Source organism: Clinocottus analis, unplaced genomic scaffold, assembly GCF_023055335.1.
Source record: "Clinocottus analis isolate CAN_PGR_092001 unplaced genomic scaffold, fCliAna1.0.p SCAF_1, whole genome shotgun sequence".
NCBI lineage: Eukaryota > Metazoa > Chordata > Actinopteri > Perciformes > Cottidae > Clinocottus > Clinocottus analis.
This window is the reverse complement of record NW_027175820.1, coordinates 17,455,887-17,480,567: the sequence shown is the minus strand read 5'-3', so window position 1 is coordinate 17,480,567 and position 24,681 is coordinate 17,455,887. Positions and strand designations below refer to the sequence as shown.

General features: G+C 38.0%; 4 protein-coding genes across 4 annotated transcripts; 3 read left to right on the top strand and 1 right to left on the bottom strand.

Moving 5' to 3' along the window:
- Positions 1–1,487: 1,487 nt before the first annotated feature.
- On the top strand, positions 1,488–5,685 carry sec11a (SEC11 homolog A, signal peptidase complex subunit). The gene is made up of 6 exons (XM_068572868.1): positions 1,488–1,642; positions 2,111–2,220; positions 3,184–3,333; positions 3,492–3,611; positions 5,323–5,380; positions 5,496–5,685. Exons 1-6 carry the CDS (start codon positions 1,592–1,594, stop codon positions 5,544–5,546), a joined length of 540 nt encoding a protein of 179 aa, XP_068428969.1. The 5' UTR covers positions 1,488–1,591; the 3' UTR covers positions 5,547–5,685.
- Positions 5,686–7,657: 1,972 nt separating this feature from the next.
- nmbb (neuromedin Bb) lies at positions 7,658–8,646 on the top strand. The gene is made up of 3 exons (XM_068575957.1): positions 7,658–7,901; positions 8,127–8,314; positions 8,421–8,646. The coding sequence occupies exons 1-3, from the start codon at positions 7,736–7,738 to the stop codon at positions 8,472–8,474; spliced, it is 408 nt and encodes a 135-aa protein (XP_068432058.1). The 5' UTR covers positions 7,658–7,735; the 3' UTR covers positions 8,475–8,646.
- Positions 8,647–11,991: 3,345 nt separating this feature from the next.
- On the top strand, positions 11,992–16,139 carry LOC137800169 (tetraspanin-3-like). Its single transcript, XM_068597258.1, has 7 exons — positions 11,992–12,158; positions 12,875–13,066; positions 13,193–13,267; positions 13,682–13,783; positions 13,937–14,089; positions 14,292–14,375; positions 14,991–16,139. Exons 1-7 carry the CDS (start codon positions 12,096–12,098, stop codon positions 15,081–15,083), a joined length of 762 nt encoding a protein of 253 aa, XP_068453359.1. The 5' UTR covers positions 11,992–12,095; the 3' UTR covers positions 15,084–16,139.
- A 6-nt stretch (positions 16,140–16,145) lies between these two features.
- pstpip1b (proline-serine-threonine phosphatase interacting protein 1b) lies at positions 16,146–23,995 on the bottom strand. Its single transcript, XM_068597381.1, has 15 exons — positions 23,866–23,995; positions 23,155–23,255; positions 22,406–22,480; positions 21,989–22,023; positions 21,787–21,893; positions 21,285–21,347; positions 21,001–21,093; positions 20,752–20,797; positions 20,475–20,554; positions 19,987–20,085; positions 19,012–19,108; positions 18,743–18,839; positions 18,389–18,477; positions 17,665–17,777; positions 16,146–17,461 (listed from the first exon to the last, which is right to left on the bottom strand). Exons 1-15 carry the CDS (start codon positions 23,914–23,916, stop codon positions 17,330–17,332), a joined length of 1,278 nt encoding a protein of 425 aa, XP_068453482.1. The 5' UTR covers positions 23,917–23,995; the 3' UTR covers positions 16,146–17,329.
- Between the last annotated feature and the right edge of the window lie 686 nt (positions 23,996–24,681).

The following is a 24,681-nucleotide window of genomic DNA, read 5'->3' as shown; positions in this document are numbered from 1 at the left end:
TTTTGACTTACATTAGGCATGCACAAAAGTGTGAATTCGGACAAATGTATCTTTCAGAAATATGCAAGGCACACTTTTTAATTTTTTTTAAATTTTTTAAGTGGAATGCAATATTACTTGTAGCTGAGAAACTGCCCAAGAGATGCAGACACATTAATGAATAACTGAACTTTGCAGTGTTTGGGAACTTCACAGCTGCCATTGTTCCATAAGTGCACTTGGAGCACTTCATGCTGCTTGCACCATATTACACAGAGGAAAGTTTTGTTATGAAGTTAGATATATATTTTAACTTGGTTTTTAATTGATACCAAAACTGGAGAGGATTTGAGGATTTTATATATATATATATATATATATATATATATATATATATATATATATATATATATATATATATATATATATATATATATATATATATATATACTTTTTCTTCCGTGGAGAAGTACTGTATACAACTATTTTTATAGTTCAATATTTGTGGTTCGAATTTTCGATGAGGTAAACTTAAAAAAAAAAAAAACATCTCAGTACGACATAGACCCCATCATTTTTTTTACGTACATTTCAGAAAAACACACAGACAAGACAGTCTCCAAGAAATGATATTGACTTGACTTGCAAACACTGAGGGAAAAAATAATTAAATATTAGTCATATAAATGCCAACATAATTTAACAAACAAACATGGCAGGTGTGTTTCAGGTGTGTCAATGTTATCACTTACTCAGTCAAACGCACATCCTCTAGGAAATTAGATGTGTCCACTATAAAAGAAAGCAGCAGTTAATAATTAGTGGTGTTGGAAGCTTCTCACTTGTTTAGTGCGTGTTAGATTACTCCATTGTTGACAATGCAGGTGTTGATTAAGGTTGTAGTGGAAAGTAAACTCCCCTCCATTCACTTTATGCCCTGATTTATTTACATAATTTTATCCACCTTTAAAGGCGGTCATTAATACGCCATGAATTGCTATTTCAGACGAATTGTTTATATTGGTGCTTGTTTGGTTCATGAGTCAAAATCATTATGTCACTGTTAAGCTTTACTCCACTTGGCTCTCAATGAGAAGGACATATTTGTATCAAAAGAGAAGCTAATGAGTAATCTGAAAGGATATCATAATCATGTACATTCTGCATGCACTCTTACACTATCAGGTATAATTATGCATTATATTAATAGTTATTGTTTTTGTCGACTTTATATTTTCACTCTTCCAACTTTATACTGCAACTGCTGAATCCACACAGGGGAATTATCACCAAATTCATCATTATCCCATTACTGTCCGTATTTTAATGTCATATTCCCTCTTGGCTGTCCATAAACTACTGTAAAACACTATTGAACAAACGTAAAGCTTGCGACACGTTTCATTTCGTGTTCGTCCACCGCCTCGCTGATCTCTCTCGTATCCCGAACTGACACCTCGACACAGCGCTTGCTCGTGGGCGGGACTTCCGGTTGCTCGCACCCGGAAGATTCGGATGCAATTTTCGGTGTTGGACCGTGCATCCATATGCCAATTACTTAAACGTCTTCATGTGATTTAGGTATTTTTTCTTTCCAGTAGTATTCGCAACCATGTTGTCGTTAGACTTTCTCGACGATGTTCGGCGCATGAATAAGCGGCAGGTATGTAGCCGAACATGAGTTTTCTCTGATGTTACGAGCGCCTCTTTGTACGCTGAGCTAACATTAACTAGCCGCCGCTGGAGCCTGTCTATCACCTGTTAGCAACATAGAAAGTGCACTGTTTCGTGCTCATGTGTCTCTTTAAGTTCCCTTTTGTACTACAGTATGAAATACACTTAGTAACCTTGTTCAAACAACACTCCTGACTTCGTTGTGGCTAGCTGTTGTCCTCATTTTACCACACTAATGTAAAGGCACCGGTAGCTACAGTCTAACCTCAGATTAGCTCCACGTTACCAGTAAAGCCCCTTTGGATTTGATCTTATCAAACATTTGGGGGTACAATTAAGAGTTCACCAAGTTAGGTCTTGAGATGGTTAATACCTGGATTCGTGTTATTTATAGCTATACACACGTATGTTTTGATGGGTTGTTGGAAATCTAATTAAAATATTCCTTTTTTGTTAGCTCTATTACCAGGTGCTGAACTTTGGTATGATTGTTTCCTCTGCTCTGATGATCTGGAAGGGACTGATGGTTGTCACTGGCAGTGAAAGTCCAATTGTTGTGGTTCTCAGGTAAGTTTGTTGGGAACTAGGTTTCGATTATGCCTTAATTTGGCATATGCAGCCCTTATATAGCATCTCTCTATCTATTGTACATTTGTGACATAAGTGGTCATTGGCAATACCAGACTGAATAACGGCACATTTTAACTCAACTATATTGAGGAATTACGAATCTCTCTGTAGTACAGAGTTAGATTTGGTTGTTTTTCTTCCGAAAAAGCAACAACAGATTAGGAAAGCTTTATTTGACTGTCCAAAGTCCATTTCTTTAGCTCCAGTTTTACTGAGCCATGCCAAACCTTTGAAAACTAAAATAATATTAAATGCAAGTCACCCTTTAGCCTTCATTATGCTAAATGCAATAATATATTTGCCCTTGGGATCATTCTGAAACACAACATTTACATAATTACTTTCTGATTCTGTGAAAATGTATGAACATAAGTTAGTTGCTTAAAATAAAGTTGTGTTAAATTATGTGCTAATTGGTGCTCATGCCTTCCTGTTGTTAGTCTACAGTAATCTGTAGTCAATAGTAACTATGTTGACCTGTTGATCATACTCTTAGGACACATACGACTGAGCTGTTCAGGTGGTGGCATGGCTCGTAACTCCCTGGGATTCATGGTTATTCTGCCCACCTGATGCAGTCTTTTTTCATTATCTTAATCTCGTGCCATTTAATGTTGAGCAGTCATGTTGAGTCAGTTATTAATGCATCCTTGTTGGTTTGTAAACATTGCAATATGCTATTGAGCTGAGTTGGTTTCTTGTTTTTTCAATTTCTAACCAATCCACACTGTAAACATTTAGTGTGTTTTTAACTCTGAAAGAACTGGCTACTGACAAGTTGTGCCTATGTCTGTTATGTTTAAGATTGGCATTGCATATTATTCAATACAAGTAGAAATATTCTATATAAATATATGTATACAATGTCTTAGCTAATGAGTTTGATGATATGTATTCCAGTGGGAGTATGGAGCCAGCTTTCCACAGAGGAGACCTGCTGTTTCTGACCAACCGAGTAGAGGATCCAATCAGAGTTGGAGAGATTGTTGTCTTCAGGATAGAAGGCAGAGAGATTCCAATTGTACACAGAGTACTAAAGATCCATGAAAAGTATGAAGACACATTTTATTAGTAGTGTTAGATTCATGCCTTTCAGGCCTCTGTGATATTTCACGCTCATCATGCATCCTCATCCAGACACAGATGTGTGGAAAAGGAGGACTTTGTGTTCGTTGTGGTCTAAAATCACACTGATACTTTGTTTACAGGGAAAATGGCGACATTAAGTTCTTGACCAAAGGGGACAACAATGCAGTGGACGACAGAGGACTGTACAAGCAGGGCCAACACTGGCTGGAGAAAAAAGATGTGGTGGGGCGAGCTAGAGGGTAAGTACATTGTTTGGAGGAAAAATCCATAATAATAAGAAATAGGACAGATAACTTAACCTATTGTAGTATGTTTCTCACTCAAAACTGGACAATAATTGCCGTAAATGAAAGTTTGAAAAGTCCAAGAAAATGTATTAAAGTCAATAGTCTGTATTGGCAACAATACAATAACAAGAAGTGTTGCCAAAGCTTTTCTGCAGGGGGTGGACTCAATAAAAGTCACACTTACAATCTAATGGATCTAATCCAATTTTCATTGGTTGGTGACAAACTGAAACGAAGTATTATGCAAAAAACAGCAATTTCTCATCTTTGTTGTTTTAATATTTGGGAATTAGAGTTGTTCTATTATCGTTGCCAGTTAATTTATGTTGAACAAGGTAGGACGTATGCAATTCATGTGTTTCATCACTGCTCGTCGAGTTGAATGAGAGAGACGGTGTTAAAGTGACTTTCAAAGATGGCAATTAGGCACTAAGAGGGCTAATGTGGCGAGCTCTGTCTGACGCGCCATGTTCAAACAAATAGCATGACTCCATCACTGCGTTCTAGTTGTTTATTGTACAAACAAAACAAGAACCTTACCAGATGTGGTGTGCATGATGCGATATTGCGGAAAAACTAGACAATAGTCGTCTCTATACCCACCTTTGTACAAACAAATCTAATTGCAAGCGGTTGCGCAGGAAATACTAATTACACCTTCACACACAGAGATCAAATCCATCCCTACAGATAAGAAGGGCATTAAAGACTGAAACTGGGTGGATGTTTGAGCAGATGTTTATGTTTATTCAGAATATGGCAGTCACAATTCTTTAATTTTAGATCAATCTTCAAACAATTATTAGCAATTTACGGTTTATTTGTCTTCCATTTTATGTCAACAAGCTCTGTTCAGTTTGGCTTTGCAACTACACCTAAATCCATGTTGTACATTGCAATGGCTGCTCATCAAAAGTATGTGGTCATTAAAGGAGTGGATTAATCTTCAAATAGTTTGCTGAAACAGAGTTTGACCTCTCGCTCTGCCGCACATACTTATTTTACGTAGCTTGTTCTAAACGTGTGTTTCGGCTGCCTGTAACAAATGTAACGAAAAAGTGGTTCAAGACTTTCAATGACTGTAGAGGGAGGCTTGAAAAGTTAATATGCAACAGGGATTAACCGTTCCAGCTTAAGACTAACCCGCTTCATTTTACCCAACAGAAAGCAAAACACAGGAACTTGAGTCTTGAGGAGCTGCAATGTATATCAGAGACAAACCATTATGAATCAAGAGACCCGTTCCTAGCGACTCTCTATTATCATTATCATCGTCATCATCTTGCTGATGCAAATGTGTCTATTTCACTTCCTATTTCTTGCCACATTAGTCTTTTCACATGATTGTGAAATCCAACGATTACGCAAATTTATTGCGACCAGCTCAAATGATATAAACAAAAAAATGATGGCAATAGACCCTTACCAGAAGGGTGTTCTCTGATTATTAAAGTTCTTATGACATGTTTTACCATCATTCCAACAAAGGCCAATGACATCGGATCGCCGATGTCTTATTACATCCATTATGTTACAAAAGTCATAAAAGTGACCTAAGTTGTCGAACTTTTGTGTACTGTGGGAAATGTTATCAGTAAAATATTTAACATATTTGATGCATCAATGCAATCTTTTGACCGTAAGCATTTTTTACCATCTCCAGGTTTGTGCCATACATTGGAATTGTCACCATTCTCATGAATGATTACCCCAAGTTCAAAGTAAGTTGGTGGACGCCATCGCACCTTTTTCTTTGACAAGAATTGCTTAGTTTTTTTGCTTGAATATTTCGGCATGACCATCTAATTTGTCAAATCTTCTGTGTTCATTCTGCAGTATGCTGTACTCTTCCTGCTGGGTCTCTTTGTGTTGGTCCATCGAGAGTGAGATACCCAAACGTCACGGCTCACAAATGATAAACTACGTCCAGGAAACCTCAGTCATGCCTTTCAAAACAGAATTAAGTTAGATTTTGTCAAACCCAACTGGCTTTTTTGTACCATTTATTTGAACATTTTGTAGAAATGTGGATAGGGTGTTTACATTGGAAAAATTCAAGCTTTAAAAATATTTTTGTGAGGGGAACTAGACTATTTAGTTTGAAACGTATCTTTATTTGTAATCTTCAGAATGTGAAACTGCATTCATCGAGATACATTTATTTGTGTTTATTTTCTGTTCATTCATTGTCTTTGAAAAAATATGTGAAGTTTTTTATGAAAACTCAGTATGACTCATATTAAATATTAAATCTGGTTACCATTCACTATAGATTATTTAACGATTTGTTTCATTTTCTCTCGGCCCCTGTGTTACATTAAAAGCCACTGTCCACCATGCCACCTGTTTTTAATTATTAAAGCTAAAAACCCGATGAAACCAGAGGTACGCTCTGCCAAAATTAGGGTGAATTTGCCAAACTACCATAAGTAATGTGTTGCTTTTACATTTTTGTGGAAATGAAATGATGTAATGGGTTGTTTGATAACTTTCTTCTGTAAAGGTCAAGGAGTGGTTGACACACTGTCTCTTTTTAAGTGGGCTTAGCTTTTCATTGGACAAGCGTTAAGTGTTAACCTCGTTTCTCTTTTATACATCAGGAGCACACTGAACGTGTGCTCGCAATCAAGATGAAATTGAGTGAGGCTTTCCAACGCAGCCATGTAATCATAAATATTACCATAATATTAATCCACTGGAAATAGTTGTGATACTTTGACTAAAATTGTAATTGGTTGTTGTGTCCCATGAAACCTTGATCTTGTTGCCTACTTTGTGTGGATTTTTCTTTTGCCATGTTTGGACACACAACATTATGCTTCACTGGTCACAAATAGACATGATGCATCACACATGTAATAAGAAAGTCAAATATCAAACACTCTCCGTTAAAACGGCTTTTCTGATCAACTTCATATAGCTCTGTTAGTCCAGTATCAGTTGAAGCGTGAGCTTCTACACTGTCATCTTCTCATGTTGGTGTGTTCTTGAATGAATAAAGCAACACCAAGTAGCCCCCCCCCCAAAAAATTAATTGTGATATATCCATCACGCCTTTAAGGAAAATGCAGTGTTGCACAAAACCACGGCTGTCTCCGTTCATCTAATCTGTGAACTTGGTAAGAGTGATGCAGTGATGGTCAGCCTGTCTTCTAATTAGACTGACATTCAGCTGTGCAGAATGTCTAAAATCACAAGTGTGTGTGTGAATGCCAAAGGTTATGAAAAGAGCATGACGCAAACCGCAGCCCTTCCACCAAACCTGCAACTTTAGCCCCCTGAAGTGACAAGGAGGCTGTTTGTCTTATCAGCTCTAAATTAGCAGCGAGAATCAGCAGGTTCTCCTGTCCTCAGAGGACTGATGGTCACAGCAGCACGCTGCAACTGGCCAAATGTCATGTTGCTCATTGTTAGGGGCCAGACCTGGGCCTCAGAGTGGGAGGGGGTTGGGGGACCTGGGCAGGAAATCCCTCAATGTGTTGCTCCAGAGAGAAGTGTCAACTATCGCCTCTTCCATGTTGTGGATCACACAATTTACACCAACAGTGCACAGCCATAAGTCATTATGTATGTGTGATGCTTTTATTAATCGTGGCAATATATCATTGCATATGTTGATGGTTTTCATGTGGATTGTAAGAGCTTGATGAAATGCAGTCGTACTCGTCCTTAAAAACGTCTAAAAATCCCTCAACCTTTAACAGAGAATGTGCAATTAGTTATTGAACCCTCACTGAACATTTGCTCCCTATAGCTGCTGGTGTAATTTGGTGGCTGAGAAGACAGTTTTTCATTAAACATTCTCATCTGCCCCGAGTTAAAGATGCATCTTGTGGTGCGTAAATACGCACAGCCAAAGGCTCTGTCCAAACAAAACCGTGACAATGACTTGACTGAGTAGGCTACATTTCGATTCATGCAGCTGGCTGAATTAAAAGTGAACTAGACGCAACATAAGCAGAGCCCACCCCGCACAGGAGAGCCTATAAAAGCAGGATGCGTCTGAGCAATCCACGACCGAGAGGAAACACTTGAACATTTGCACCCTGGAGGACAGTGCGCCACTCCACGCTGAGATGAGAGGCTTTACGCTGAATAGAGTTTGCCATTGTGGCTTATTTGCTTGTCTTGTACTCTTTTCTGTCATGTCTTTCACTGCTGCAGTCAGTTTCGACCTGACTGAGCTTAGGAATAAAGTTGCAAAAATTAAAGTGGATCCAAGAGGCAATCTTTGGGCGACAGGTAAGAATCATCGTCTGATTTCAAAAGCTGTGGAGTCGGTCATGTTTGCATCGAATATAATTAATTTAATCAAATGTCCTATTTTTTCACATGTAATAGTCTATATTTCATTTTGCATGCGAACATGTTCTGCCTTTGACGACATTGCTTTCGTCATATGCCTAAAAGGTTTGTTCTCCCCTCAGTTTGAGTTTATGTTCACGTGCGTTGTCTTTGCTTTGGCAGGACATTTCATGGGCAAGAAGAGCGTGATGGATACCCCCTTGCTGCCTCCAGCTCAGGGGCAGGGCGTCGATGCGCTGGAAGTCAGCCTCCCCGTGGAGCCCAGCGCCCTCGTGGAGCTTTTCCACGACTTCCTGCGGGTGGCGTTGCAAGCGCAGGTGGATACACAAGAGAGCCGCACGAAAAACCAGGTGATTACCACAAGCGTGCAGATCTTATTTGCTCGCGCAGACAAATGACTGGAATTCCTTTTTATTTTATTTGATTGAATATGGTGTTATGGGCTCTCTGTTTCAGGAGGCGAACATGTTGATGAAGATTTTAGAGAGCTACATCCAAAGCCGAAAGTGATACAAAGGATGTCTGTCGCGCATGAACACGGATTCCAGGTCATCGGACCTGATGGGTTATAAATAAATACATGATTGTAATTTACTTTAACTGTCTGTTCATCTGCCATTTACAACACACGTAAAGTTTTGTTTTTCCAATTTATTTTGATGATGATATTTCACATTGTCTTGTCGTTGCAAGTTATTTATATTAAATAAAATAATTATTTGCACTGCTTTGACTTTACTCTGCGGCAGATACATTATAAGGTGTCAATATATCATATTTTGTTACCCTAAAATTCTGTCGGCACACAGACATGTTTCTTTCTGTTTATGTGTTTCTTAATAGAGGATTTAGCTTACCGACGTCATGTAGTGAGCGACGTGTGACTCATTGAGGCATCAGCAACGCACGTGGTGCCTAAACTTTTAAAATGAACACAGAACAGTTTCTGTAATTGTTTTAATATGGCTTTAAAATGCCAACATTGTGTTTGCCTCTGCAAGGGTCTGATACATTTGACCTCCACATTCCTTATTTATAGGCCCAACACCAACAACCCATTGCTGAGCATGAGTAAGAATGTTTTTCACTTTTGTACTAAAGGCATTTCCAAAATAACACTTATATAAATCCAAATGTAGGCATCTTATATAAATCACACAATATAGTTTTCTGAATATGTTAACATTGAAATCAATATTTTCTTTTGTACTTGTCATTGCATAAAGGGATGATTCTCTCAATCAATAGTGGTGAGGTGAGATGGCATATTTTTCGCTGCGGGCTATTCATCGTCAATATCTCTAACACAATGCCTTGACTGTTGCTTCCGTGGGAGGAAACATGAGATGAGAGTTGTGTAATCTAGATTCCTGGTTAACTCAACGGTGAGAATAAAGAACAGTTAATTAGGTCCACCAAAAAAGAAATGCAATCAAATACAGCAGTCCTGAAATGAATACCTTCATTGTCAAAAAAACATTTCAAGCTAAACTTATTTTGTCAAACAGTCTTGAAAACCTGTAACATTGAGGAACGTTGTACAGAAGGTTAGGCTAGAAAAGGTACAATTTAATAAAATGAACCTTTTCAGTGTAGGCAACATACAATACGAGTTGTTAAACAGAAACATTCAAATGTGCATTCAGCTTCAATGAGGACATTGAGTTACTTAAAAACACATTTTCTTGTGTTGGTTCAAATGTTCTTTTTGTTTGAAGTACAAACTGTTCCTCAGTCTTTGCAGTGAAAACACTTGGAGCTAATATTCAGATGATTGAATTGTCTAAAAAAAAAAGAACAAGCATAGCTTATTGCTTTTACTGATAGCGTCTGCACACAAGATGTTCTCGTCTGTATTTGAATTTTGAGAGAGATTTTATCTTCTCATGCAAATATTGTGTCCTTTATTAATTAACATGAAATGTCAGGCGACCGCACAGAGCAGCTTAATGTGTTGAGTACAATAATAATGAATGTGTTAGTGTGGGAATGAGTAAATAAAACTGTCCTAAGAACCTAAAAGTGCAAATCCAAACAGGTTGCAGGGTGTAAACTGCAGAGGAAGGTAATCTCTCCACTCAATTTAAAGGTGTGACTCCTGGGGGAATGACAGATTCAACCTAGCAAACGCTCTGCGTTTACTTGAAATTGCTCCATTGCTTAAGTAAATGTTTCCTTCTTTTACACATTCAGATGTATCCAATAATTCCTTTTTCTGTCGACCTATACACAAATAAGATACAGGTATTTCAAAATTCACAGGAGAAAATTGAGACTTGCCAAAAATAAAAGACCATTTAGGTTCAAATTCCTCTCCCTTATTTCTGCATTTATGATTTTATTATTTAATTTAAAGCATTTAAACATGAACAAACACAACAGACAGTTGAGGATATCGCTCTGTTCACCAGACAATTAATATAGCGAAACCTCTTGAGGCAACTCAATTAGCAGTTGTGCACATGCAATTTATGATGATTCATGATTTTTGTCACTGCATTGAAATTAATGAATGTTATGTTTTCATCTGACATGTAGAAGAGAAGTAGAACATGTAAACCCAACGAAGGCCTTTTGCTTTTTCAGCTAGTAAAGCCACACTTAACCAAGGTGATTTATTTACCACAACATTAACCAAACAGCCATTATTGTCCATAGTGCATGGTGGAAAAGGCTATAATGTATGTAAGTCAGTCAGTCAGTCAGTCACATATTCCTCGTAGTTAGTTGCAAGAAAATGTCACGCAAATTCAAAGCCATACTTTGGAACTTTTTGCACTCTGTCTTATGTGTTTGTTTCTTATTGTTCTGGTTTAATAATGACTGAGGTAAAGTTGATGCATAATTCACACTACAGATGTATGTTGTGTCAACAGTATTATAAACTTGGCTTACACTTGAATTTGTAAGTGTTCAGTTTGAATCACCAATAGCTTTCGGAGACAAATGTGACAAGCTTTAACTCAATAAAAACAAGTCTTCAGGCACCAGTCCAACTTCTTGTGGATAGAGTGCCCCAAAGATACAAATATTCAATAGAGTAATCCATCTTGCCCTCAGAGGAGAGTCATGTGTTTTTGTAAAGAAAGCATCTCAAGTTAATTCATTTCTACACAGGAATGTATTAGTGCACTGCATGTCTTATCATTTTATTCAGACTGAACATCTGAAAAAATGTATAGTCATCCTCAGGTTTGTCATATGGTTGTAGGGTGTTTTTACCAACCGCTTACGCTTGATATATCTCTCTCTCGTTTGAAACCAGTGTAAAACCAGCAATGCTATACTGCCATCATGTGGCTGAAAATGCCATGAAATAAACCCTGAAAGCTTTTTCTATGCTGATGCTGCCCGTCAGTGTTTTTCAAGAGGCTTACAGTAAACCTTCATGTTCGGGAAAGGGGAGCTGCTTGTTCAGACCTCTAACAAACCATGATCACACCAGCATCAGTAAAGCTGAGTTATTGCAAACCTACGACCTGCATTGATTTAATGCCATTGAGAAATCAACATATGCTGCATTTATAAAGTAATTTATTTGCTCTCTTTAACTACTAGTCTGGCAGACCCAGACAGGTGTAAATGATTGATGGAATTATTCCTTTTGCTCATGACGCCTTACATCCCACTGACTTAATATAAATCTCTTTTTTGGTGAAACATGTAACTAAATGACAATTGGAAGTGTCAGATTAAACTACTTTTTTATTTTATTTTTTTTTAAAGTTTTTTAAACACATAATTATATGATGGGTGTGTAAGAAAGTGTGCAACGAGGTTGCAGTGATGCACTGTGATGATTAACTTTAAAAAAAAAGAAAGAAAAAGTGACATACAACATAACCAGTGTATTGAATGCACACGCCGCACTGTGTACATAGGATGCAATGAACATTGCTACAGAGCTAAACATTCAAGTATAGTCCATCACAATTTGTTTTTTTTGAATGATGATGTCATCGGAGCATGTGACCTTTTTTCTTTTCGCGGCGTTTTCATTGGTCGAGCCCAGAAGAATCTGCACTTTGGGACGGGACCACCGGAGCCATTTTATTATCATAACAGCAAAGGTGCAGGTGCATCAATATATATTTTTATAGTCACAGTTTTAATTTTGGAGCTCAAGTTACCATGGGACAGTGTGGAATCACGTCATCCAAAACCGTGTTGGTTTTTCTCAATCTCATATTTTGGGTAAGAAACACGCGGACGGCCGTTTGGACAATGTGCAGCATCCCGTAGAGGCCAGGGATGGAGCGCGTTAGCAAGCTAGCGAACTGCGCCAGAGATGCGCTGCAGTCTGCAGATGGCGATGGACGAGCTGCTCTTTGAAGGCAGTATATTCACGGTCACAAAGTCCCGTTAAAGGGGGCACTCGGTGGACAAGCAATAACGTGAAGGCAGCAGGCTACACTGTGTCGGTATTGCAGCCCACAAGTTGGAGCAATGACGTTATGCAGCAGCTGTTCGGTCCTCTGGCGGCTGCTCTGTGAGCTATTGAATCATGGAATTAACAGTGATGGATTAAGATATACATGGATATTGAATATTGCTCTCTTTGGTTTATTTATAATTAAAAAAAAAGGCTGTATCATCTCCCAGGATGGATGAAACATAACAAATGGCCTCTCAAATGTGTTTCTTTGTCAATTTGAGCTAAATGTTTTTTTTTGTATGTATGAAAAGTAATTGTTTTTACCAAGTTATTTATCTATTTCATGTTTGCTATTTCATTTATTTAGTCTTGAATTCAATTTAGCACTGTATATTTTAATTTAAGATGAACAAATCACCCCTATTTACAAAGAGAAAAAAAAGAAAATGCATAAGACAGAGTTTAACATTTCAATATACAATTTAAAAAAAGTCCTCAGTCTTACTTTGTCTGTGCTTTGTGTTTCTCTCTGCAGGCTGCAGCTGGGATTTTATGCTACATCGGAGCCTATGTGTTTATCACATATGACGACTATGACCACTTCTTTGAAGATGTGTACACTTTGATTCCTGCTATCATAATAATTGCAGTCGGGACTCTCCTCTTCATCATCGGCTTGATTGGCTGCTGTGCAACAATACGTGAAAGCTCCTGTGGTCTGGCAACTGTGAGTGTGGACTACTTTGCTAATTAAATAGCACTAAAAAATCACGAGCAATGTCAAGTAATCATTTTATTTCTAACTCACTTTACTAAAAAGGCTCTGAACAATTTATCTTTGTTGTCTTTTCAGTTTGCTGCCATTCTGTTGCTGGTGTTTGTGACAGAGTGTGTGGTGGTGGTGCTTGGCTACACATACAGGGCAAAGGTAAACAGTCTCATTGGACTACAATTGTATTTCCCAAGTGAAGTTAAATGGAAGTGGGTTTGCAGCATTTTAACAGAAACTCAAGCTTTTCATTCATATGTGTGGTATTTTGTTTCTCTGTCTGCTTTTAGTTGTGGAAAATAAAAATTTATATAGTTCATAGCATTAATTTTCGCAAAACTTAACATTTTGTTGCGTCATGTTGTTGTTTCAAAACTTGCTTTGCTAGAATTAATTAATGTTGATTTGTTTAGCCTCTCTCAAGTACTACAAATCCCATTGGTTAAAAGTGTTACTTAAGGGCCTACATTGTAAATTAGCTTCATAATAATGTGAAAATCTGTCCCTTAGAGATAACATATGCAAATTGCAGTCACTGAGCAGGGGCAGTAACTGCTGCTGCTTTTATTTCAGGTAGAAGATGAGGTGAACCACTCCATACAGAAGGTTTACGACGAATACAATGGCACTAACACTGACGCCCCCAGCCGCGCCATCGACTATGTGCAGAGGCAGGTAAGAAGACAACATGCTATGTTCGACAGATATATTCTCATGTAAACAAACATTTACATTTTAATGAATATACTTTAAAAAAAAAAAAAAATGTATTATGAACTTTAGACTCTGAGTATTTTTCCTCTCTATTCTTTTCCATGGTCCTGTTAGCTTCACTGCTGTGGTATCCACAACTACTCTGACTGGAGGAACACGCGCTGGTTTAAAGAATCTAAAAACAACAGTGTCCCAGTGAGCTGCTGCCAGCCCAGCATCACTATCTGTTCCGGCACTCTCACTCGACCTGCGGATCTCTACCAAGAGGTACAAACAAGATGCTAAACCCACATAACCACATGCCATCCATAACTTGAACTTTCAGTTCAAGTTATGGATGGCATTTTCTTTCTTCCGTGGCACAAACAGAAGTACAGTGTAAAAGGTTGTCGGCTGTTATTCTGGTTTTGTTTTGTGAGAAATGTTCTACCTGTGAAACTATTTTAATGTCATTCCTTTTCGTTTGTAGGGTTGCGAAGCTCTTGTGGTGAAAAAGTTAAAGGAGATCATGATGTACGTCATCTGGGCTGCACTCACTTTTGCATCTATACAGGTAAGGAGGACAACTTTAATGCTACCAATGTTTTTAAGTAGAGTCAATCAGTGCAAGTCCTAGCTTGGCAATAGCCTCTCAGCTACTTATTTGGAATTTAATACAACGGTGAATGTTGGAATACACATGCAAAATTGCTGCCTCTCTGCAGAAAACACACAACATGCATCTTATTCAATAACTGTGTTTCAATCAAGTGAAAAGCATGTTTATTGGGAGCATAATTAAAACTGCAGTCATCTCCCTCAACACAAACTGAGCGAACAGCAGCTCTGACCTAATTGTGTCAACTAATTCTAGTTCTTATTGAGTTTAAAATCTCAGCATGGCGGCTGCTGACCAGGAAAGCAGCGACTGACAGCATGCCCAATCACTTAGTATTACACTCAAACATTCTCATTATAACACAGCATGCAGCCTGCGTGTGCTAAAAGAGGATGCTTTTGAGTGCAACGTTATTTGCTTAAATAGTGTGATTTCCATAGCAAAGTGGTAAAAAAATAAAATGAATCCACAAGGTCATTAGCGCTTGTGTTGTTTTCCTGCCAAGTGTTCTGAAAGGCATAAGGACTCGCATAACAGCTTTTCTTTTGTTCACTTGCTGTGTGCCTACAGATGCTGGGCATGCTCTGTGCCTGCGTTGTGTTGTGCAGGAGAGGTCATGATCCTGCGTACGAGCTGCTGGTCACAACCAACAGCTATGCATGAAGGAAGCAGCCAACCAGCAAAGCACTCAATAAAATCTAAAGGAACATCACTGGACATGTCCACCGTAGATTTCAGCTGTAGTTATATAAGCCCAAGCACACCTTGCACAATTAATGATAAAGTAGTGGACACTGGCGATGTGGTTTGGTGCTTCAAGACAAACAAGTTATTTATTGACATGCTTTGTAAGTTACTGTTACTTTAAATGTTCTTTTTTTCTCCTTACAAATACTGAAATATTTACAGTGGCCAAAGTTGTATATGGCTAATTGACATGATTGATGTTGATGCTGAACTTTATTTCTTTTCATGTGGCTTGATCAAACTGGTGAGGATTATGAGAAGTAATTTGGAGCGTAATGTGTAGAAGAATGTATTTCCTTTGTGTGCTAGTTTGCACTACGGCTGGAGCTCTGGACATTTTTCCCAGTTGTAAATTAAAATATATGCTAAAACGAACTTGTACAATATTCCTAAGAACTTGGTTGGTAAGAACCAGATTTTTGTGAAAATGGAAAAAAAAACCCCTACTTTTTAACCATAGACATAAGGGATACAGTGATTTTGTCTTTGACTTTTGTTTGTGGAGCAGCTCAAAATTTAATCTCTCAAAGCCATGTTTGGAAGAAAGAGTTTTTCATATTCACAAATATTCAGGTTGTGAATAATGTATGTTCTGTTTTGGTGTGAATGTTCTCCGAATCAGGCTTCATTAGCGAGGCATTGCCAATACATCAATTGTGACTGAACCTTTTATTCTCCAGCGCTATTAGTAGTATTATCAGTGTTACCTGAAGACCCGTGTATGTGTAGGTTCAGTTTGTTACAGTTACAGAAATCCCTCTACTCTGTTTAGATTGCTAGCTATACCCTTGCTATCAAAATAATGATACATTATTCTATTATTTTTTGTGAAATTGTGAATCGTTTGAATATTTTTTAGCTGTTAAGTTGACCCCTAGATATTTAGCTTGTGACACTGCAAAAAAACATGACAAACAAAATGGTGTATAGACTGGAGAACAGGCAGGAGACAAATAAAGTCATACATTTCAACTTGACTGTTTAATTGGCATTTCATCCGCATGGCTTTACATGAAATTACATTTGTATTATTTGATACTTCCTCGGTTGGATGAAAAATATGAGAATGTTTAAATACACAGCTACATCATCACTTGACATGTGAAAATAGTTTCCTAATGGACCGCAGACGTATCATTCTAGTACTGTAGCCTTCACTCTTCCCCAGCTCACAAACATACAAAAAACCTTCTTAAACAACGTGAGGAACCAGGTGGAAAGCCCCAGCTGCTGACAGCCATGACACATGTTGTTTTAGTGATGAGTAATTTAGAAATTCATAAAATCCTGGAGAAAGCCTGTTATAAAACATCAACTGTTTTAAAAAAAATGGCTTTGCTTAGCTAAATATGCTCCATAATATAACAAGTTATCTGAAATACAATGTCAAGTGTGAAAACTGCAAAGCATGCCCAACGACTGCAATTTGTCTGTTTTCCCAAGTAGCTACGGTTGTTGTCATTGGCTCGCAGCTAGCAGAAGTTAGTAACTGCAGTCAACACCAAGTTTGTGGATTATCTTTTATAAAACATTTAAAATTTTGTCTTAAACTGTAGATTAAACACCTCACGGCCCACCAAGCGCGGGATATTGTAATAAACCAAAAAGTAATACTATTTAACGTGAAGTGGTGAACGTTAACTAAGCTAACTGCTAGCTTGCAAGAAGATACAAAGGTTTTTTTTTCCCATATCTGTTCCCCGGTCAAGAACAGCCTGTCAGGATCTCAGGTATCTTTCTGAGAGAATAAAGTAGCAGGACACTGCGCTGACCTTGTGAGAGCAAACTATAGCAAACTACCCAAACGGAAAATGCAACAGAGAATGAAGGAGAACAGGTATGTGCCCCGTTTTGTTAGCATATGCCCTTATTAAACTATGAGGTAAATGTGAAACAAAGTTGGTGCATTGAAACGTCAAATTGTGTAATTTGCATTTCTGAATTCAGCATCATTGATGTACCACCACTTTATCCAGCCCTAAAGGCCTTATGCACTGAATTTCATCTAATATTTACTCATGATTCATCACATCAACTTTAATAATAAATTATAGTGGAGATACATTATTTTTATCACCTTATTACCTTGATATCTGAAAATAAGGAATAATGACAGAGCAAAATGCCTGGAAGCCGACGAACAACTCCTGGTGGCCTATCGTTCAGATTTGACCCAGATAGTTTCCTGGCACCAATCCAGTCACCCCGTTTCTCTCCGCTATCCACCAGCAGTCTTCTCCTCGTTCCAATACTCGGACCACGTCCCCTCTACTGACGGACAGTTCATCCTCCTCCTGACCCGTCCATGTGAACAAACATGAAGATGTTGGTTACACTAAGAAGCCTTCCTCACTGACATCTCTTCCCTGATCACGTCCTACATACTGTACATTTGGAGAAGCGGTACTGTAATGGTACAGTAATTAACAAACTTCAATTGAATGTTTAGTGACGTCTTAGAATTAAAAATAGTACGACAATGATAAGTCATAAGTACCTGGGCAGTGTATGCATAAAGTACAATGTAGCTGTTGTCATCAGCTGAAACTGTGGCCGATGCTGCTGCCTGCTGGAGGCCTGAGATGTCATGTCCTCCAGCTGAAAGCTCAACTGAAGCCAGAGTGAAAGAAGGCAATCGCAAATGAAAAATGTTAACTTCCTTGAGAAATCAAACTTTATGTATACAATGCATTGCATACAGCACATTTATATTTGATTTAATGAAAGTGTTCAATTAAGTGATGTTTCTTTTCAATTACATATTTATGTTTTGTTACAAATCATGGTTTTATATTAAATTCAACATTATAAGTAGGCCAATCATCCGTACAATATGAATATTCAGGCTCGCTCGCGTGGTTCAGGTTCAAAGGTGTACTGTAAATATCAATCATATTGTGACCCATCTGTGGGAAAGACTGACAAAGATGGTATGGTGTTTTGTAAGCATATGCCGTTGTTATCAAGTTCAATCTGAATTACAAATGAATTACATGAAACTGGCTTTGTCTCATGATTTATTTTAAAATATCTGAACTTTTAAATCTAATGGTAACTATAGTGATTGCTTGAAGGTCAAATTTAAGATTATGCAAGCACAATCTAAATATCAATCCATATTTAAAGACATCCACTATACGAGCACAAATAGGCTGAAATATTTATACCTCCACTGAATATTATGGTCTAAGAGAGATTAAACAAGTAAATGCAATACTTACACTCCCCAAAAGGTGTCATTGCTGATTGTGAGTTTTGAAGACTGTCGACACTGATGTTCACAAAACTTGCGAGAAGGGGATCAGAGCACCTGCATGATGCAGGTCAGGGTAGATATATTTAGGATACACAGAAGTGTTCTGATCAACAGAACATTTCGGTCTAAATAGGAGCTGATTCTATCACATTTTCTTTTGGTAGTGTTTAAAATGGAGAAGAGGCACTGACGAAAGATGAACCAGGAGGAGACGGCATGTTTCTACTGCCACAACGACCTGGCAGTGTTCATGTGTTACACCCTTCAGTAACAATGCTGTCTCCTCCTGGTTCCTCCTCAGATGTGGATTGTGTCAGACCTCATTGTCACGTGTTCTTCTCCTGCTGCAAAATTAGCTTGGCCATTGCTGTCCCGGGATGTCTCCTTCTGGTAATAGTTCTCAAACAATATGGGCTCTGTGTGAGGAAGAGAGAAACGGCTGCTTTGAGAAGTGAGCTCAAGTGTTGCTTTCTGTCCACCGAAAGAGAGAGTTAGAAGAACACAGTTATTTAGTGATGGCCCCATTCTTTCACTTCTCTTCTTAAGTTTGTAGTTTTCTCTGAAAAGTAAAAGACAATCTACGCTTACCTGCAGGCCTCGTTCCTGTACTTTTCATTCCGATGAAATGGTTGTTGTCTGTGGTGATGTCACACTGTTCCAGTAGCTTCCTCACCTCCTCGATAAACTGAGAAACAAGAGGCAATTCCTTTGAATTGTACACTTCCTGTGTGCCATTATTCTCGGGAGAGCCTTTCAATTCAAATGCAGTTATCCATGCAAACAAATAAATGAGAAAGCAACTAAACATGTATGAAAGGTGCTTTGGCAAAATCCTCGACCAAAAGTGTGACATCTTGCTTTCAAGAAAGAGTTGTCTACATATCTACAGCCATACTTGCATTATGGCTGCACTAAACTGCATGCTAACATCAGTATGCTAACATTGACAAAGCTGTTAAGAAGATATACGTAAACACTGTTCACCATCTTTGTTTAGCTTGTTACCATGCCAACATTCGTGAATAAGTGCATCCTCTTGGGACCATGATGGTCTTCTGAAATTATTATGAAAACCAAGTTCAGACCTCAGGGAGACACTCACCCAAAGCTCAACCCAGAGGGTTAAAGGGCAGTTCACTGCAAAATCAAACATATATTATTTTCCTCTTCCCTGTAGTGTTATTTATTAATTGCCTTTGCTTTGCAACGAATTGCCTAATTTTAGATATATCTGCCTTTTCTTGAATATATTTGGGCTGTACAGACCTCAGCTTGTTGTACTCAAAGGGCCCAAAAAATGCATTTGCAATTTTTCTTTCCAGACATCGTGACCCTATTACTCAAGATTATCCATACCCTTGAGCAATTTTAAATAGTAACTGTATCCTTAAAACCATAGTTCCTATATGAAACTGTGATATAGTAGAATTTTGTTCCAGAGAAGGCAGACATCACTACAACTGGTATCTCCAAAAACCTGTATTTTGGATTCTGGGATGAACTGTCCTCTTTAGGTTTGGTTTATCAATATGAATTGATTTAACTAGAGAAATTTGAGGTCACCTCATCATCTTTGACACACTGTGAGGAGTAGTGGTTGCAGTGGTCCCAAAGAGAACACCTGAGCATGTTGATGCGATCCCCCTCCATTTGCTGGAACACCTGAGAAACAAACACTACTGGTTTACCAAAGTTAATTTCAGTTACTCAGAGAGACTTGATTACTTTCTATTCTCTGCATCTTGTTATTATGCATTACCGCACACCGGGGGCCTCATCTGACTGTATTAGCATTGGCTGGTGTGCCAGTTGTGGACATTTACATTGAAAATGCATGACAAATCTTCACTTTGAAGAAGTTGCTTTCTGGTTGAGGGTTTGTTGTTGCATTCTTTGCATAGTGTAAGATCTGCATTTCCTCATTGGTCAGCAGTAGCAAGGTGTTGGGAGAGGAATCTTACTTTCGTGTGAGGACTACTCTGTGTGGTTATAAGCCCTTGTTGTGGTTTATGACAGCAGTGCATGTAATATAGAAGTATAGTCCACAGTACCTCGCAGGTGCTTTTGTGTGTCTCTTCCCAGTCCTTGCGGACACTCTCCAGTTGAACAATGTTGGTTAAGTACAGCTTCTCTGTGAGAGATTGCGGTATCATTATAGATGGTTGTAGTTAGAATTTAAACATACTACCAAACACAAATGTATTTGAAAAAACATGTGCAGTGAAAGTATATGTCTTAAAACAATGTATGTCATAAATACAGACATACACTGAGGTGTGCAGGTTAAATATAGACATTCTAGAGATGAAACATGATTCTGGGTCGTACCGGCTTCATTGGCTGCCTGTCTGCATTGCTTTGCCTTGTGACGCATCTGTTGAAAAAGTATCACACAGGAAGTGACATGCATTTCAAGGAGATGACGATAGCAGCTCATGAACATACTTCAGCAAAGTACATTTGCAGTTTGGGGTGCAAAGCCAAACATCTGAAAGGAAGTCTGTATTTGAATTCCTTAAAAGCACAAACTGGTCTGATGGTACTCTTATAGTGAGGTAGCCAGTTTAGTTAATATACTTTTTCTGAGTTTTTGGATGGAACAGTGGTCTTCCCGGCCCCTTGTTCTGCCTCGTCCGCCTCTTTGCATCTCAGCTCATAATACTTCTTCGACTGTAAGAGACAGAAACAGAAACCAGTGTTCCAAGAGCTGTGTAATGTTCGCTCTTTATGCCAATGATGATCATAAATACAGCATGCCATCCAATAAGTTTCTCAATGATGACAAAAGAAGTCATGTTTGATATTAGGATTAAATGCAGAGTGTAGCAAATGAAATTATATCAGCTGCGGCTGTTACTTACATCCATGGTCCTCTTGTACAAAGAAACCTTTTTCTTCTGAACCTTCTCCATGATGCTTTGGAACTATAAGGGGCAGCAGAATAGGCTAACTTGAAATGTGTATTGTATTCATCGACTGTATATCCTTTTGATACCCACAGTTACTAAAATACTGTAGAAACTAAAAAGGAAGAAAGAAAAGTAAAAGTATTTCTAACTTGATGTAAATGGAAAACACTTGTTCACCCTCTGGAAGGTTCAATAATGACTGATTGTGTTATCATTGTAGGAAACTTGGTGATTACTTAGCTTTGTAAATATGAATACATATTTATTACCTAGAAGGCATATAAATTACGTTAGGAATACATATAATCTGCACACAAAGAATAGTAAACTCTATATGGCTCAAGCTAGATAAAGCCATCAAAACTCACATTTCCTCACATTATTAGGGCAATTAAACCTCATCTTTATTTGTGTACAATAAGTTAGTTGTTAAGCAACGCAAATTGTCCAGTACCTTCTTCCTCTGCTCTTTCTGCCGTTCTCTGAATGTCTCAATCTTTTTCACCTCCTCTTTCAATATATCGGAGAGCTGGATGTGAAAGTTGCCAATGTTCTCGATTTCTGTAGACGAGAACAGCAAAGTGAATCAATTGTACACAATATACACACATTAGAACAACAGCAGCAGTATTTTGTGCTTGGCTAGATACACTCACGTATTTTTAATAGTTCAAAGGATGCTCTCAATGTGCTGGAAAAACAAAGCACATGAAGGATCAGAAATAAATGAGATAAAAGCTTGACACAACTTAAATGTCTGTCTGCTTGTGTCAGGACAGGAACAGGAAATCTGGCAACACATAATGACCCACAGTTGCTGCTGTAAGTTACACACACAGTAAGTTGCAGACACAAACTTTTTTTTTTCTCTCTCTCTCTCTTCTGTCTCACAGAAATAGAAATGTGTTTCCTTTAAAAATAATATATGACTCATAGATGCCTGACCGATGTTTCATATGTCGAGGGTCATTTGAAATCAGCAATAAACTTATCACGTTGTCCTTTCAACAAAATGAATTTGTAAACCCTTTTTCCAACATGCCATCAGAAAGAATTCCAGTCGATGTACTTACCTGATCTCTGTGTGTCCTCCGGCCTTGCGAGCAATAGTCTCAAGTTCCTTTCCGTACTTCTCCTCTGCTAGTGCCCTGTGAAGTATGACCACAGATGCATCACATTGCAGCCCATAATTAGTTTTCTCAGTATTTAAAACTGAACTGTGTTTTTCTTGTCCTGAGAAAAGAGATGCATTTTGCATCACTATATTTTTTGGTGATATGCTAACACCATTTACACCTCACACCTCTATTTAACACTAAAAACCCCTATTGTTGTATGTTCGTCACTACATCTAAATCAGGTAGTCATAACATAGAAAAATATATATATATATTGGTTATAAAATGTCCTTAATTTGTCCGACCCATCTTTTGTTATGTTAGATTACATCTTAAATCGTTACCGCATGTCTCTTGCAATCTATTATTATTTACAATGTCCAGTGTTTGTATTAACACACTGAACCTTTTTTTTAATGTACTAATTTGTTAATCAATTAAGATGCAAAGCAACAGTGAGACTGACTGAACACAAGTATGACTGATTACATGTTCTGTCTCATGATAATAAATACTCCAGTCGCCTCACTTATTTACAGAGTAATCCCGTTGTTTTTTCATTCTATGAGGAACTAGCCCTCGTTAGAAAAAGCTATATTTACTTGGATTTCTTTAGTAACATCATTACACAACAATGCTAAAAACAGGAATTTCACAAATCCCTAAGTTTTTGTTTCAGTTACGGAAATACAGACTGACTCTACCTCATCTTTAAAAGGTCCTCCACATCTTTGCACATTTGCTTCCCATCTTGCAGCCTTTGGATAACAGCATCATACCCTGCATGGCAGGTGAAATTGGACCCCTGTATTTAGAAGACATAGAATAAGCTTTAGAAGACATATTAAAATGAACAGCATTGCTTAACAACTGTTGCAACATGTTATTGAGTCAATCCTGAAGTCACTATGTGGTAAAAATGCAGAACTAGCATTTAGCAAAAATAGAATAAATGACAAGCCAGCAGTACTTCATGAAACTGCCCATCAAAGAGCAACAGCTTAACAGTCAGTAGCTCATTGCAGTAACTTACACACAGATGGACCTTGTAGCACAGAGTTTGGGGTATTTATAAACTGTACAACTCATCAGTACTGTCTTGGTTAAGTGATACAACATTGCCAGAACTTAAGAATTAAAAAAAAGACAGTTTTTAAAATATAAAATGCTAACTTTGACCTCTACACTCAAAACGCTGGCTCGTTTGGATCTGCAGATTACTGGTAATCAAAGGTTTGTGTTACGTTTGTTACTTTTGAAGACCTGCCAAATTAAACTGTAGTTTACTCAACATGTGAATTCGACATAAAGACATGAACATAAAAGATTGCATGACTGCGAAAATACCGATTCACTTTCAGTGTTCAAGGACAAGGAAACCACAGCAAAGCACGAGAGCACAAACAACGACTTACCCAGAACACATCTTTGAACATCAAAGGTGTCATCTCAGCTTTTACTTCCATGAACTGAACACAGTGTGAACTTATTTCATTGCTTTCTCTCTGTTAATCGCTCACCCACAATTCCAATAAAGCTGTTGAAGGCCGAGTAGACTGTGGTTCAACGGTGACTGGCCTGAACGTCAGTGAGTCCTCCTAAATGAGGAAGAGCTTCTGCTCCATGATGTCACTGACCACAGTCGGCTCAGCCCATGTGTAAGACAGCATCTCTTTCACTATCTGTTGGTGTATAACACTGAATGTCTAGTTTAAAGGATTTGTAAGGGTTTGTGAAACAGCAGATTATGTTCACTGTCTACTTGGATAAAGTAGTCTGTATGTCTGTGTTTAATATAATCTGTTATCTTCAGATTATATATACATATTTATAACATTTTATTTGTAATATGGCCATATACAGTAACAAACTCACACATGCAGTAGTGTGGTTTCAGTTTCAGCTTCAGACGGCTGAATATTTGGCAAGCTAGCGCCTAGAGTGGCTCTGTTATAAAATATATATGAAATTCTTATTATTCTATATTAGTGAAATTATTATAATACTTTATCAGTAAGTACGTCAATATAATACAAATATCTCCAAAAGATGTTTTGTGACGGACAAACATTTTCATCCCACCGTTGTTCTGCACGTTCCTGTGATGAACACAAGGGGGAGACACAGACCTTTCATTAAAATATATAAAACCAATCTCTAAGTATTACATGGGATCAAACCCTCCCTTCACAGAGTCAGTAGTTCTCACATCTCCACGGGGGTCGGAGATA